General features: G+C 61.7%; 2 protein-coding genes across 2 annotated transcripts; one reads left to right on the top strand and one right to left on the bottom strand.

Annotated features, from left to right (window-relative positions):
* Nucleotides 1-5,483: 5,483 nt before the first annotated feature.
* FBXL6 (F-box and leucine rich repeat protein 6) lies at nucleotides 5,484-9,046 on the bottom strand. The gene is made up of 11 exons (XM_065895173.1): nucleotides 8,824-9,046; nucleotides 8,595-8,751; nucleotides 8,041-8,499; nucleotides 7,607-7,765; nucleotides 7,379-7,442; nucleotides 6,945-7,076; nucleotides 6,763-6,870; nucleotides 6,562-6,675; nucleotides 6,263-6,494; nucleotides 5,928-6,174; nucleotides 5,484-5,634 (listed from the first exon to the last, which is right to left on the bottom strand). The coding sequence occupies exons 1-11, from the start codon at nucleotides 9,044-9,046 to the stop codon at nucleotides 5,484-5,486; spliced, it is 2,046 nt and encodes a 681-aa protein (XP_065751245.1).
* A 291-nt stretch (nucleotides 9,047-9,337) lies between these two features.
* SLC52A2 (solute carrier family 52 member 2) lies at nucleotides 9,338-11,306 on the top strand. Its single transcript, XM_065895325.1, has 4 exons — nucleotides 9,338-9,529; nucleotides 9,643-10,510; nucleotides 10,597-10,720; nucleotides 10,829-11,306. Exons 1-4 carry the CDS (start codon nucleotides 9,400-9,402, stop codon nucleotides 11,039-11,041), a joined length of 1,335 nt encoding a protein of 444 aa, XP_065751397.1. The 5' UTR covers nucleotides 9,338-9,399; the 3' UTR covers nucleotides 11,042-11,306.
* Nucleotides 11,307-13,664: the final 2,358 nt, after the last annotated feature.

Consider the following 13,664-nt stretch of genomic DNA (forward strand, 5'->3'; position numbering starts at 1 on the left):
GACATACTTTGTGAATGGGTATGTGAAGAATGCCATTGGTATTTTGATAGGGATTGCATTGAATCTGTAAACTGATTTGGGTGGTGTGGACATTTTAACAATATTAATCCTTCCAATCCATGAACACAGTATATCTTTCTACTTGTTTGTGTTGTCTTCAATTTCTTTTTTTTTTTTTAATATTTATTTATTTATGTGGTTGCTCTGGGTCTTAGCTGCAGCGGGCGGGCTCCTTAGTTGCAGCTCGCTGGCTCCTTAGTTGCGGCTCACCAGCTTCTTAGTTGCAACAGGCAGGCTCCTTAGTTGTGGCATGTGGGCTCCTTAGTTGTGGCATATGAACTCTTAGTTGTGGCATGCATGTGGGATCTAGTTCCCTGACCAGGGATCGAACCCAGGCCCCCTGCATTGGGAGCCTGGAGTCTTAACCACTGCGCCACCAGGGAAGTCCCTCATCTTCAATTTTTTTCATCAGTGTCTTATAGTTTTCTGAGCATAGGTATTTTACCTTCTTAATTAGGGTTATTCCCAGATATTTTATTCTTTTTAATGCAATTGTAAATGGGATTGTTTTCTTACTTTCTATTTCTGACAGTTCTTTGTTAGCATATGGAAATGCAACAGATTTCTGTATATTAATTTTGATGTTGCAACTGTACTGAATGCATTTATTAGTTCTAATAGTTTTTTGGTGGTGTCTTAAATTATTTTTTATGTATAGCATCATGTCATCTGTAAACAGCGACAGTTTTATTTCTTCCTTTCCAATTTGGATTACTTTTAAATATTTTTCTTCTCTGATTGCTCTGGCTAGGACTTCCAATACTATGTTAAATAGAATTGGTGAGAGTGGGCATCCTCGTCTTGTTCCTGATCTTAGAGGAAACACTTTCAGTTTTTCACCGTTGAGTATAATGTTAGCTGTGGGCTTATCATATATGGCCTTTATAATGTTGAAGCAGGTTGCCTCTATACCCACTTTGTTGAGAGTTTTTATCAAAAATGGATGTTGAGGACTTCCCTGGTGGCACAGTGGTTAAGAATCTGCCTGCCAATGCAGGGGACACGGGTTCAAGCCCTGGTCCAGGAAGATCCCACATGCCGTGGAGCAACTAAGCCCGTGCGCCACAACTGCTGAGCCTGCACTCTAGAGCCCGCAAGCCACAACTACTGAAGCCCACGAACCACAACTACTGAAGCCCGCATGCCTAGAGACCGTGCTCCACAACAAGAGAAGCCACTGCAATGAGAAGCCCATGCACTGCAACAAAGAGTAGCACCCGCTGGCTGCAACTAGAGAAAGCCCACGTGCAGCAATGAAGATCCAACGCAGCCAAAAATAATAAATAAATTAAAAATAAACAAATTTTTTAAAAAAAGGATGTTGAATTTTTGTCAAAAGATTTTTCCACATCTATGGAGACGATCATATGATTTTTATTCTTCAATTTGTTGATGTGGTGTAGCACATTGATTAATTTGTGGATATTAAACCATCCTTGCATCCCTGGGATAAATCCCACTTGATCATTGTGTATGATCCTTTTAATATATTGTTGGATTTGGTTTGCTAATATATTATTGAGGATTTTTTTTAATCTATGTTCATCAGGGATATTGGCCTGTAATCTCCTTCTTTTGTAGTGCCTTTGTTCCTTCATTTGGAACATATTCCTCTGTAGCCTCATTTGCCTAATTCTCTGTTTTTATTTCTGTGTATTAGGTGGGTCAGTTATGTTTCCTGATCTTGGAAAAGTGGCTTAGGTTGGAGATGTCCTATGCGACCCACCCAGCAGCACACTCCCCTCTGGTCACCAGAGCTGTATGCTCTAGGGCTGCCCTCTGTGTGGGCTGCAAGGGCCCTTCTGTTGTGGCAGGGCCTGCTACTGTGGGCACACTGGTAGATGGGGCTGGCCCCTGGACCAGTTGGCTGCCAGACCTTGCCTCATGCAGAGGGTGCAGGCTCACTGGTGGGTGGGGCTGGCTGTGGGGCACAGGGGATCCCAGGTCTGGTGCCAACCTGCTGGTGGGTGGGGCTGGATGCCTACACACCTGGCTGTTCAGCCTGCTGGCTGGTGGGCAGGTAAGCCCCCAGCACTAACGGGTGCACTTGGTTTAATGTTCTTGTGCTGCCATCTGGAAATTCTTAATAACTTTTTAACAAGGACCTCTGCATTTTCAGTTTGCATGGGGCCCTGCAAATTATGCAGCTGGTTCTGGTTCCAGGGACACTCAGCTGATACAATGCACAAAGACCTGGGTCGTGAGCATGGCCCTGAGGAAAAATGCTGACAGGGAGACCCAGGTGCCTTCTCTGCTCCCACAGCAGCTTCCAGCACCCAGGAGGCAAGAACACCTGCTAGACAGGGAACATGGGACTGGGGTTCCAGCAGGCAGACAGGAGCACGCTCCAGGGATATGGTGGGTCTACTCCCCAGCAGGCCTTGAGCTCTGGCCTAGAGCTCCGCAGGGGAAACTCCACTAGTGTCCAGTGCAGGATCCACCCCTGGCACAGTGCTGGACCTTCAGCGCTGCCCCCATCCCATTGCTGATTGGACTAGAACAGCACCTGACCCAGACTGGACAGATCAGATTCTGACTCCTGGATCCTGCTCATTGGTCAGCACTTCCGAAGCCTGGAAGGACCAGTTCGCTGCTACTGACCAAGAGAGGCAGTGTGTCCCACACGTGTTCTAGAGGCCTGGCTACTTGTCACCCTCAGTCCCACTGCGACCCCCATCTTCCAACCCAAACTCCGGGGTTGCTCCCTGAAAGGCTCCCTGGGGCCCTGAGAGGTGTGCACCACGGGAGGGCCCTGGGGCGGCAGCCCCCACCGCACGGAGGAAATGAGCAGGCTTGGAGCAGGAGGTCGCTTTACTGAGAAGAAGACCAGTGGTCAGGTGGAGGCGGGAGATGGGAGGGGAAGGGAGAATGCAGTCCCGGGGTGGGGGAGGGGTGGGCGCCAGCTGGCAGCGTCACAAGGCCTGGGCTGACCTGTGAGAGTTCCGCTCGTCCTAGGATGCCCGGGCTGAAGGCGGCCCCCGGCGGCCAGTGGCGGACCACGTGCCGGTACGACGTGGCCAAGCAGTCGAAGTAGTTAATGTTGAGCTTCCGGGCAATATGACGGCCGAGGTATTCCATTTGCTGTGCGAGCGGGTGGCGGTCAGCTCTTGCCTGAACAAGAGCTGCGCCGGAGGCGTCCCCTCCCCTTGGCCAGACCGCACCTCCAGCCCTGCCCGTCAGCCCCGGCGCCCTCTCCGCTGGCTCCCAGCTCGAGGGCCTGGGCCAGGTCCCCGTTGTATGCACTCTCCACTTGCGAAATGGCCCTATCTTAAGACCCTAAACAGTGGCTGGCGTCATGTTGAACCAAGGAGGGGAAGGGAGCGTGTCTGGGACCCCGTGGCGGGCTGGGAGGGACCCACCTCGTAGCGCTCCGACAGCTGCACCAGCACCAGCGGCTCCAGTTTGTGGCCGCACAGAACCAGCTGGAAGAAGCACCTTCCGTAGGCTGGCAAGGGGCAAGCCGCTCAGCCCCAGGTCTCTGTAGAGCCGGGGGCGGGGGCTCCGGGGGCGGGGGCTCCGGGGGGCGGGGGCTCCGGGGGCGGGGGCTCCGGGGGCGGGGGCTTGGGTCAGTTGTCTGCTCCTCCCCACTCCACGTGGCTTCCCCTTCCCCTGCACGCCATCCCCCAGTCCGCGGCCCGCCCCGTGCGTCACCATCGGAGCTGAGCGCCAAGCGCACGTAGACCAGGTGCATGGGGGCCTGACACACGGTGCGGCCCTGGATGGAGAAGTGGTACACGCCGCGCACGTGGTTCAGCACCAGGCGGCGCCGCGGCAGCGACGAGATCATGAGCCACAGGCCCACGCCCACGCCGTAGGCAGGGAAGCCCCAAGTCTCCTGCTTCTGCACCTGTGGGCGCCGCGGGGACTTTCTGAGCCGCCGCGGGACCCGGGGGCGGGGCACCGAGTGGGGGTCCGGCCCCCAGAGTAGGAAGGCCGTGGGGGGCGGGCCCAGGAGCTCAGACCTCGCTCACAAACCCGAAGCTGACGAGGAAGCAGCAGACGATGAAGAGCAGCGTCCCCTTCCACAGCGTGTCCAGGTAGTACTCGAGCACGAAGACTGGGGGCGGCGCGGCAGAGGCGCGTGAGGATACCGGGACCCTGCTCGCAGCCCGAGGTGGAAGTGCCAGGGCTTGGGCCCGTAACTGCCCGCCGGCCGTAGGGCCCGGGGCCGCTGTCGGGGCCCAGCCTGCAGTTCCAGCGCCCGCGAAGGCCGCAGCCGGCCCGGCCCCGCCCCGTTCAGATTCCAGTCCCCGCCCCGCGTCGCCGCTCCGCCGGGTTCTGGTCCCCTGGCAACTGAGTGTCGCCCTCACCGTTGGGCTGCTGCTGCGTGAACGGGTAGAAACTGTTGTTCTTGAGGCGCTTGGCCAGGTTGCGCTCGGTGCAGAAGAGTCCTTGGGCCCAGAGCTGGAAGGGCTTGCTGCCGGCGGTCGTAGGCAGGCCGCTGAACCGGCCCTTGGGGGCCTGGGTCGGGTACAGACCGTCAGCTGTGCGGCTCGTCTGTTGCCACTGCCCACTGCTCACAGCCACACTCATACCTGGGAGAATAAAGCCTTCAGGGTTGCGGTCCAGGAAGGAGCAGTTCTCAGGCGAAGGCAGGGGAGCGACACCGAGTGGCGGTCTAGGCTGGGCGACGCCGGCTTCTAGAAGCTCTGGGCTGCGCCGGGTTCTAGAAGCTCTGGGTGGCGGTTCTATTAGGGCCGTCCTGTTGATCTTCCCGTCTCCAGGGAGTCGCCCGGCCCGGCCCTGCGGTGGGCGTGCACTTCCCCCGCTAGGCCCCACCCCACCCGAGGCCCCCTGCACAGCCTGGTTCACAGTCCTCACCTGAAGGGTGGGGTAGTGGGACATCCCAGGCCTGAGCTGGAGAGGAATCTGTAGGCAGGGGCCCCACCACGAGCCCCGTGGCTGAGCATGGCCTCCCCTTCTCCATTGCCGCCTTTGCCCGGGTCAGAGCCTCATATACAAACACAGACAGCTCACCTTAGTGTCCCTGAGGGTGGAAAGCACAGACGCGCGCGCGCACACACACACACACACACACACACACACACGCACTCACAGTCAGTCCAAGATTTGAGCCCAGGAGCCTCATATACACAGACAGCTCACCTTAGTGTCCCTGAGGGTGGAAAGCACACACACACACACACACACTCACACTCAGTCCAAGATTTGAGCCCAGGATTGAGCAAGCAAGGCCCGGCCACAGGCTGACTCAGGAGCCCTGGGGGGCTGCCCCCAACGCCACAACACACAGGTTCTGGGCCAGCTGTAGCCCCAAGTAGTTCCCTCAGGGACAACCCCTAGCCTCTCACTGGGATCCCAAAGACCACACATGAGTTCCTAAAAATGTTTTATTGTAACAAAATGCTCACACATTCAAAAATGGGAAAGGGGTGAGGGCAGGGCTGGTTGGCTGGAGCTGCCTAGCTGGGAGGGGGCAGGCTGGTGAGCAGCTGCCGCAGGCACCACTGGACTTCCTCTGGGCCCCGGTAGGCCCGCTTCAGGCCCCGGGGAAGGCAGCGGCAGGACTCCAGGTTGAGGTACAGCAGACCCGAGCAGTTGCTGATCACAGAGCTGTGGGAGCAGTGCAGGCCATGGGAGGTTGAGCCACTGGCCCCAAGAAGACCCAGGCACAGCATGGCTGAGCCAGTCTAAGGAGCCCTCTCTACCCTTGCACCGCAGCTGGCTCTGCCACCTACAGCCATCAAGGCCCAAGCCCAGTACCCTTGGTGTCCCTAAGGCCAACCCCAAGCAGGGGCTGGGCCAGTATGGGCTCCCTTTTCAGACCCCTGGAGCTGGCAAGCCAGGCAGAACAGGGGATCAAGCCATACTGGCTGCAAGGAACTGGCGGGGGTGGGGATGCTGACCTGACTGTGCTTGCTGTGACCCGGGTGCCCCGGAGGTTGAGGGAGCACAGTGCCAGGTGCGAGCCCCCAGGGGCGCCTGAGAAGGCAGCTAAGGCCTGCTCCAGGTCCTTCTCACTGAAGCCCTGGCCACTCAAGTCCAGCTCCTGCAGAGTGTGGCACCACTTCTGAGTTAACAGAAGGCTGCCCTCCTTGGCTAGAGTCAGCCGGTCTGACATGCCATACAGGCCCAGGTGAAGCTGCTCCAGCTCTGGAGGTGAGAGGAATGGGCATGAGCTGTGGGGTGGGCAAGAATCCCCACATCCCACCTGCCCAGCCACCACCAGGGGAGCGCTGACCCTGACACGGAAGATCATGCAGGCCAGCAGGTGTGATTCGAGCACAGCCACGGAGATCCAGCAAGCGCAGGTGAGGGGAGCCGTGGAGCAGGCGGTCCAGGACCTCGTTGCTCACAAAGTTGCAGGTGGAGCTGGCAAGGCAGAGCTCCTCGAGGCTGGGGAAGCCTGGGCCAGGAGTCGTCGCTCGCCCGGAAGGCTTGGGAAGCCACATGAGGTTCAGCAGCCGCAACACCTGGGAGCGAGGCCCAGGCTGCAGGTGGGGAGGGGGCGACAGGTGGAAGGGGTGGGGCGGCAGGTACCTGCAGCTGGGGGCAGCCTTTCTGCAGGGCCTCGACAGGCAGCTGGAGGGGAGTGCTGTTGTGGTTGAGGCCTGTGCTCACCTCCAGGAGCTGGAGTTGTGGGCAGCAGCTGCCCTGTAGAGGTGGGGGAGAACACAGGGTCGGAGGCCTGGCAGTCCCTGGCTCAGCACCCAGCTCTGCTTCTGCCCGTGACCAACCTACCAGCAGTGCACCCAAGATAGCTGTCGTCTGGGAACTGTAGGTCAGCCACAGCTTCCGCATTCGGGGCCCCGCCTCCTCCAAGAAGCTTACCACAGCCGTGGACTCCACCTGGAGACCCAGCACAGAGGTACCGGTCAACGCAGCCCAGGCTTCCTTGGGGCCCCGGGGACTCCTGGGCTCACCGTGGAATGCTGTATGTCCAGGCTGTGGAGCTGGGGGCAGGCTTTGGCTAGCATGATCAGAGTGTCAGGGGTCACACCGTGGCAGTCGGAAAGCTTGAGGAAGGTGAGCCGGGGACAGGACTCGCTAACCAGCTGTGGAAAACAGAGGGCCAGTTGGGGTTGGGGGAGGGCAGGCTGTGGTCCACAAGGGAAACGGACCAATGGCTGATGCCAACCGCACTTTACTGCCTCAGCAATGGTCTCCTTTCTGGCCATGCCAGGCCTACTTGGGTGCTCCCACCTCTCACACCTCCCTGCTGGAAGACACGCCAGGAAAGGAGAACCAAGCAGGCATCTTCGTGGGGCATCGTTGGGCCCCACGGTACCTGACCCACTCCCTGGTGGGTAACCCCAGAGTGTCATGGCTGGTGTGCAGGGCAGCCTCGAGCTCTCACCTTCAACACAGGGTGTACCTGAGACTTCCAGTGGATGAGAGTCAGCCTCTGGAGCTGTGAGAACCTGGGCCGACAGCAGAGGCAGAGCTGCACAGTGTTCCCATGCTGCCCCTTCTGCCAGCCTTCTCCCCACCCATCACCTTCGTGCAGGGAGGCAGGAGGGGGCCTGGGGCTTTCACACAACACACAAGCGGAATGAGGGGATAAGAAAGAGATGGAACTGCTCACCGACTGGGCATAAGCCACTCCAGGGATGTAAGAAGCTTCTTCTCAGTCTTGGTCCCACTCTTGGCGGGGCGGCCAACCAGCGGGGGTGACAGGGTGAGGGTGTGCCAGAGCGCTGGCTGGGAGGCGGCCTCGTGCCAGCGGCGGCACACGCGTGCAGCCCTGGGAGAAAATCTCTCCTGAGGGGCCGGGCCTTTTGTGGTCGGTGCTCGCCCTCAATGGCTGTCGCTATGGGGTTTTCTAAGAGGAGGGACCCGCCCCCCGCCAACTCTCACAACGCTGCGGACCCCTCAGTTCAAGGTCGGGCCCCTGGGATTCCAACTGGACGCCCTGAGAGACTGCGCTCTCTGAGACGCGTGTGTGGGCGCTCAGACACCCGCTGAGTGCCTAAGAGGTCAGCCTGAGACCCGGCGCTGTGCGCGATGGTCCTGGGGTACCTGCCAAGGAAGGGTATAGGCCCATCCGCCGCCACCAGCAGCCCGAAAATCTGCAGCAGGATTTCCAAGGGAATGCGGTCGCCCCAGCCCGGGTCGGGCTCCTGCTGCGGTGCGGGCACGGGTGCGGGTGCGGGTGCGGTCCTGGGCTTGGCCTTGGCCTCAGCGGCGCGGGCCCCGTGGAGCCGCAGCAGCTGAGCACGGCGGGCGGCGCGCCTCTGAGCGCGGCGGCGGGCGGGCCCCGGACCTGGCAACACCAGCAGCATGCTGTCCGACTGCATTAGGTGGTAACCGGAGCCGCTCGGGGCCAGCCGATCCCACCACCAGTCCTCCGCCGAGCGGCTCCGCGCCCCGGCCAGCGGCAAGATCCGGACCCTTTGCCGGGCCCGCCGGGCCACACCCGGAGCCATAGCCGCTCGCTGCTTTCCGAGTTCCGCCCGGGGGGGGCGGAAGAGGCGGAGCCTGCGGCGGAAGGGTGGGGCCGGCGGAGGCGCGGCTTGCCTCGGGGGGCGGGGTCAGGGCCCAGGGCTGGCCCTCCCTGCCCCTGGACTCCCCACTCGATTTCCGGAGCGGGATCTCGGGCGCCGGGGCGCGCCGGCGGGTGGTTTCTCCGAGTCCTGGCGGGTGAGTTGGAGTCCTCGCTCCCGCTCGGCTGCATTTTCCGGCCCCACCGGTTCTGTGCTGGGTCCTCGACCCTGGGCCGGAGGCGGCGCCCTCGAAGTGTGGCGGGACGGCCGGTCGCCGGGTCAGGGAGCGCGCTCGTTCAGGACCGGGAGGCTCAGGCACCCCAGCGCACCGGTCGGCTCTCCGCCGCCCCCGTGATGCAGCGAGGGGCGGTGCCCGCCGTGGCCACATCCCCAGCCCCGACTTGGCTCCGGCTGTCCGGGGTCTCGCAGAAGCCGTAGAGGTGTGCTTGGCGCCTGAGAGGTAGACCTGTCCCGGAGTCCTTGTCCCGTATCCGTGCGGGGTAGTACTTTGGCGGTCTCGGTAGCTCACACCCGAAGATCATCTCCCTCTTTCATCATACTCTCCTGGGCTTCGGCGCCTTCTTGCTTCCCTGCCTGGCGCCGGCCTTTGCTGTGTCGTGACCCCGGCACAGGCTGCCGGTGTGCTTTGTCCCTTCTCCTCCCCATCCCCCACCCCCGGCATTCCCCCCAGTTTCCCTGGTCTTGGCCGTCTGGTCCTCTCCTGACAACGGTTCCGTGTCTTTCCCTTGTGATTCTGCATGCATGTTACTTTCTTTTAAGCTAGACGAAGTCTTCGGTTCCCAGAGGAGCCGAAGCGTCTTTTGTGGACCTACGTGAGGAAAGAAGAGCTGGCTGTGACCTCTGCCCTGTCCTGAAGGCTCCAGCCTTGGGCTAAATGGCAGCACCCCCGCTCGGCCGTCTGGTGCTGACCCACGTGCTGGTAGCCCTCTTTGGCATGGGCTCATGGGCTGCCATCAACGGGATCTGGGTGGAGCTGCCTGTGGTGGTGAAAGACCTCCCGGAGGGTGAGTTCATGTGGGCAGGGGGCGCGGCTGCGTGCGGGGGAGGTGGGTTGCAGCTGCTCTCTGGCCCTGCACATCCTGCCCCTGACACGGCTTCCTCCTTTTTCTCCTTGCAGGTTGGAGTCTCCCCTCTTACCTCTCTGTGCTTGTGGCGCTGGGGAACCTGGGTCTGCTGGTGGTGACCCTGTGGAGGCGGCTGGCCCCGGGCAAGGGCGAGAGGGCCCCCATCCAAGTGGTGCAGGCGCTGAGCGTGGTGGGCACGGCCCTGCTGGCCCCCCTGTGGCCCCACGTGGCAGCAGTGGCGGGGCAGGAGTACTCTGTGGCCTTCCTGGCTCTCTCTTTCATTCTGGCGCTGGCCTGTTGTGCTTCCAATGTCACGTTCCTGCCCTTCCTGAGCCGCTTGCCGCCTTCCTTCCTGCGGTCCTTCTTCCTGGGTCAGGGCCTCAGTGCCCTGCTGCCCTGTGTGCTGGCCCTAGTGCAGGGTGTGGGTCGCCTCGAGTGCCCACCAACCCCCACCAATGGCACTCCTGGGCCCCCCATTGACTTCCCGGAGCGTTTTCCTGCCAGCACTTTTTTTGGGGTCTTGTCCGCCCTATTAGTCGTTTCAGCTGCCGCCTTTCAGGGTCTCCTGGTGCTGTTGCCGTCACCACCGCCTGTACCCACAGGAGGCCCAGGGCCTGGCCTGCAGGCGGGAGCCCCTGGAGTGGAGGAAGAGGAAGAGGCCTCACCCCTGCGGGAGTCTCCCAGCAAGGCGGCAGGCACCACCCGCAGCCCAGAACCTGCGGCCCATCGGCTGCTCTCCACCCGTGGTGTCTGCCTGCTGGGCCTGCTGGCCGTCACCAATGCTCTGACCAATGGTGTGTTGCCTGCCGTGCAGAGCTATTCCTGCTTGCCCTATGGGCGCCCAGCCTACCACTTGGCTGTGGTGCTGGGCAGTGCTGCCAACCCCCTCGCCTGCTTCCTGGCCATGGGTGTTCTATGCAGGTATATGGGCAGCCCAGGCCACTCAGGGTGGGACTTAGGGGTGAGAGCCTGGGCCTGAGCCCTGAGTTTTTGCTCACCCCTGGCAGGTCCCTGGCAGGGCTGGGCAGTCTCTCCCTGCTGGGCATGCTCTTTGGGGCCTACCTGATGGCGCTGGCAATCCTGAGCCCCTGCCCACCTCTGGTGGGCACCTCTGCAGGCGTGGTCCTTGTGGTAAGTATGTTGGGCCACAGTGAAGCAAAGAGGGTGGCAGTAGGGAGGGGGTTCACCCTAGAGCAGGGGCATCTCACGCTCAGCCTGCTACTGTGTCCACCTTCCCAGGTGGTGTCGTGGGTTCTGTGTCTCGGCGTGTTCTCATACGTGAAGGTGGCTTCCAGCTCCCTGCTGCATGGGGGGGGCCAGCAGTCGTTGCTGGCAGCGGGCGTGGCCATCCAGGTGGGCTCTCTGCTCGGCGCCGTGGCCATGTTCCCTCCCACCAGCATCTACCGTGTGTTCCGCAGCGGGGAGGACTGTGTGGACCCCTGTGGCCCCTAGGCCTGAGCAGGTGGGGACTCCGCTCCACTCCACTTGGCTTCAGGTTGGGGTCGCCACAGTGCCTGCGTGCCCACAGCCCAGGGAGGCCCACCCTACAGGCAGCCTGCTCACGGATGCCTGCGCACTCCACAGGAGGACCTGGCACTGCAGGCCAGGGTTGGGACCACAGAGCAGGCTCGGAGCCAGGGCCCGGCTGGGGATGTGGATTTGGCCCAGGCCCAGGACCTGTGTGGGATTTGTACAATAAAGCGTGTTCATTTCATGAGTTGGAGCTAACCCCAGGAACAACTCTTGCTGTGTAGATAGACCTCCCCTGAGCTAGAGCAGTAGCCTGACCTGTTCAACAGGGGCCTGTCCCACTCCCTGGGGCACTCATAGGTCCTGGGGGTCATAGAACCTCCTTCTAAACACAGATACACATACAGAACTGCCCAGAGGGAGGGTGAAGGCCAGCCCCCAGGGCCTGGAGTGTAGGCCAAGGACCCACACAGGCTACGGCAGTCAGAGGCTGTCTGGTGGGCCGAGCCAGCCAGGCACGAGGGTCAGGCCGCATGGGCTGCCTCGTAGTCGCCGCCTTTGTGGCCTGGGTGTGGCCCACTTACCTGCTGCTTTATGGGAGGATCCTACCGGGGGATTTGTGCCGGGGGCTTGTTGCCAGGTCCTGGCACAGAAAGGGCTCAGCGAGTGGGACTTAGAAGAGACCAAGGTGTGAGGGTCCAGCCGATCTTGGGATTCTTCTGCCCAAGGACGTGGTCCCCTCCCCCAAACCACCAGCCTCGTTTGTAGCTCCTGTGATCAAACCTGCAAAGGCCCCAAACCCTTTATTCACACAGACGCAACAGTGGCTGCCTTTTCCCTGGGCTGCTGGCAGATGGCTCTGGCTCTGAGCAGCCCACGTTCTGTCCCCACCCTGGGACAGCAGTCCAGGCCTTTGCTTGTTGGTGTCTGCAGGGAGCTTAGCGCCAAACACAGGCTGTCCTGCACCGGGGGCTCCCACACACAGGACTGGTGGGGACTGGAGTGCGCCCCGAGCCAGGAGGGCCGGGACGATCTGAGGGGATTCAGGCGGGGCTGCCGCAGGGCCGGGGCCTGGGCTTCTGCCGCCTCCTCTGTGCCTCCTGGGCAGGTGGGGAGCAGAGGCCTGGCGGGGGTGGAACACAGGCTCCCCGGGGGGGCAGGACACCTGAGCCGTGAGCCAGTGTGACTGGCGTGGTACTGAGAGCCCATTCTCACAGACAAGGAGCCCTGCTTCCACAGGGGGCCCTGCAGCTGCCAGGGACCGGGCGTGGGCATCGGGGGGAACGGCTCCTGCCCTGCTGGCCAGCCCTCTCCGGATGCTGTTTCTAAGCTTCTGAAGCCGCCTGTCCTTGACTTGGGCTGTGCGGAGGCTTCTCAGGGGCTTCCTCCCCGGCCTTGGCAGGACCGGCTGAGCTGAGGGACTTCCTGGCGGGAGGGAAAGATCCCCAGGCCTTGACCCACCCCCGCCATCAGGCATGTGGTGGGACCAGGCTCCCAGCTGGCCCAGACACAGCCCAGCCCTTAAGGCAGAAGGCCACCGCCCTCCAGGGTGCTAACCACCCGGCCCCCTGACCTGATAGGGCTGGGGAGGGGGGCGCCGGCAGGCGGGTGTGAGCTGTGGAAGCCACCTCTGGAGAGTGGGAGGGAGGAGGCCGAGGGTGTGACGGGGGTGGTGTGGCCCCGGGCCTCCGCGTGCCCTCACCTGGCCTCTGACGCTGCCCCTCACCCCTCCCCTGCCCACCTTGGGACCGGAGGCTGGTGGAGCCTTCCCCCAGTTCCTTCCTGCCTTCCCTCATGTTGGGCATCTGTGGAGCCTCCCCTGCTGGCGTGTGTGTCTGCACCACGTGTGCCAGGCGTGAGGGCCCCGGGAAGCAAGGCACGGTCTCCTGAGGGGGGGTGGCCTTGAGCCCCGGAGGCCAGGACTGCAGGGGTGGCTTGAAGGAGCCCCTGCCCTTTGGCGTCTCCAGGGCGTCCGGTCAGCTCCCCGAAGGGAACAAGGCAGGAGCCCAAACAGCCAGGGGAGGAAGACGCCTGGGGTCAAGTCCTAGAGGGCCGCGCGGCACGCCCTTCCCGCTCACGGCGTTGTCCGGGCGCGAGGCCAGTGGCTGGGAAGCAGGGCGGCCAGCCACACCTGCCGCTCAGACCTGAGCGTCCCCCCAGGGCCTTATCCGGGCACCCACGCCTCCAGCTGGACAGCAGGTGGCCAGCCACTCAAGCTCACAGCCCTGTCCAAAGGGTCTCTCAGGTCCGGGGCGGTGAGGAACTAGAAGGAGACCCCAGAAGGGAGACGGTGTCCCCTGTGTGAGAACAGAGCTGAGCCACGGGCCCTCTGTGGTCTGTGGCTCAGGTTCTCTCGAAACCAGAGAAGAGCCAGCCAGGGTGTGCCCTGCCACATGCAGCAGCCCCTCCGCAGGTGTGCAGCCACTCCCCCAAGACTGAGAGGGACGAGGCTCACCGGGCTCTGGTTGAGCAAGTAGCGGTGGGGCCTTCACCTTCCTTCAGTAGCGGCTTCGTCAGCCCACCGGGGTCCCTAGGCAGGTGTGGGTTCCGACGCGGGCATGAGTGTGACAACACCTGGGTGAGGGGATGGTCACACCCCTCATCT

Source organism: Phocoena phocoena, chromosome 17 (assembly GCF_963924675.1).
Source record: "Phocoena phocoena chromosome 17, mPhoPho1.1, whole genome shotgun sequence".
Lineage (NCBI taxonomy): Eukaryota > Metazoa > Chordata > Mammalia > Artiodactyla > Phocoenidae > Phocoena > Phocoena phocoena.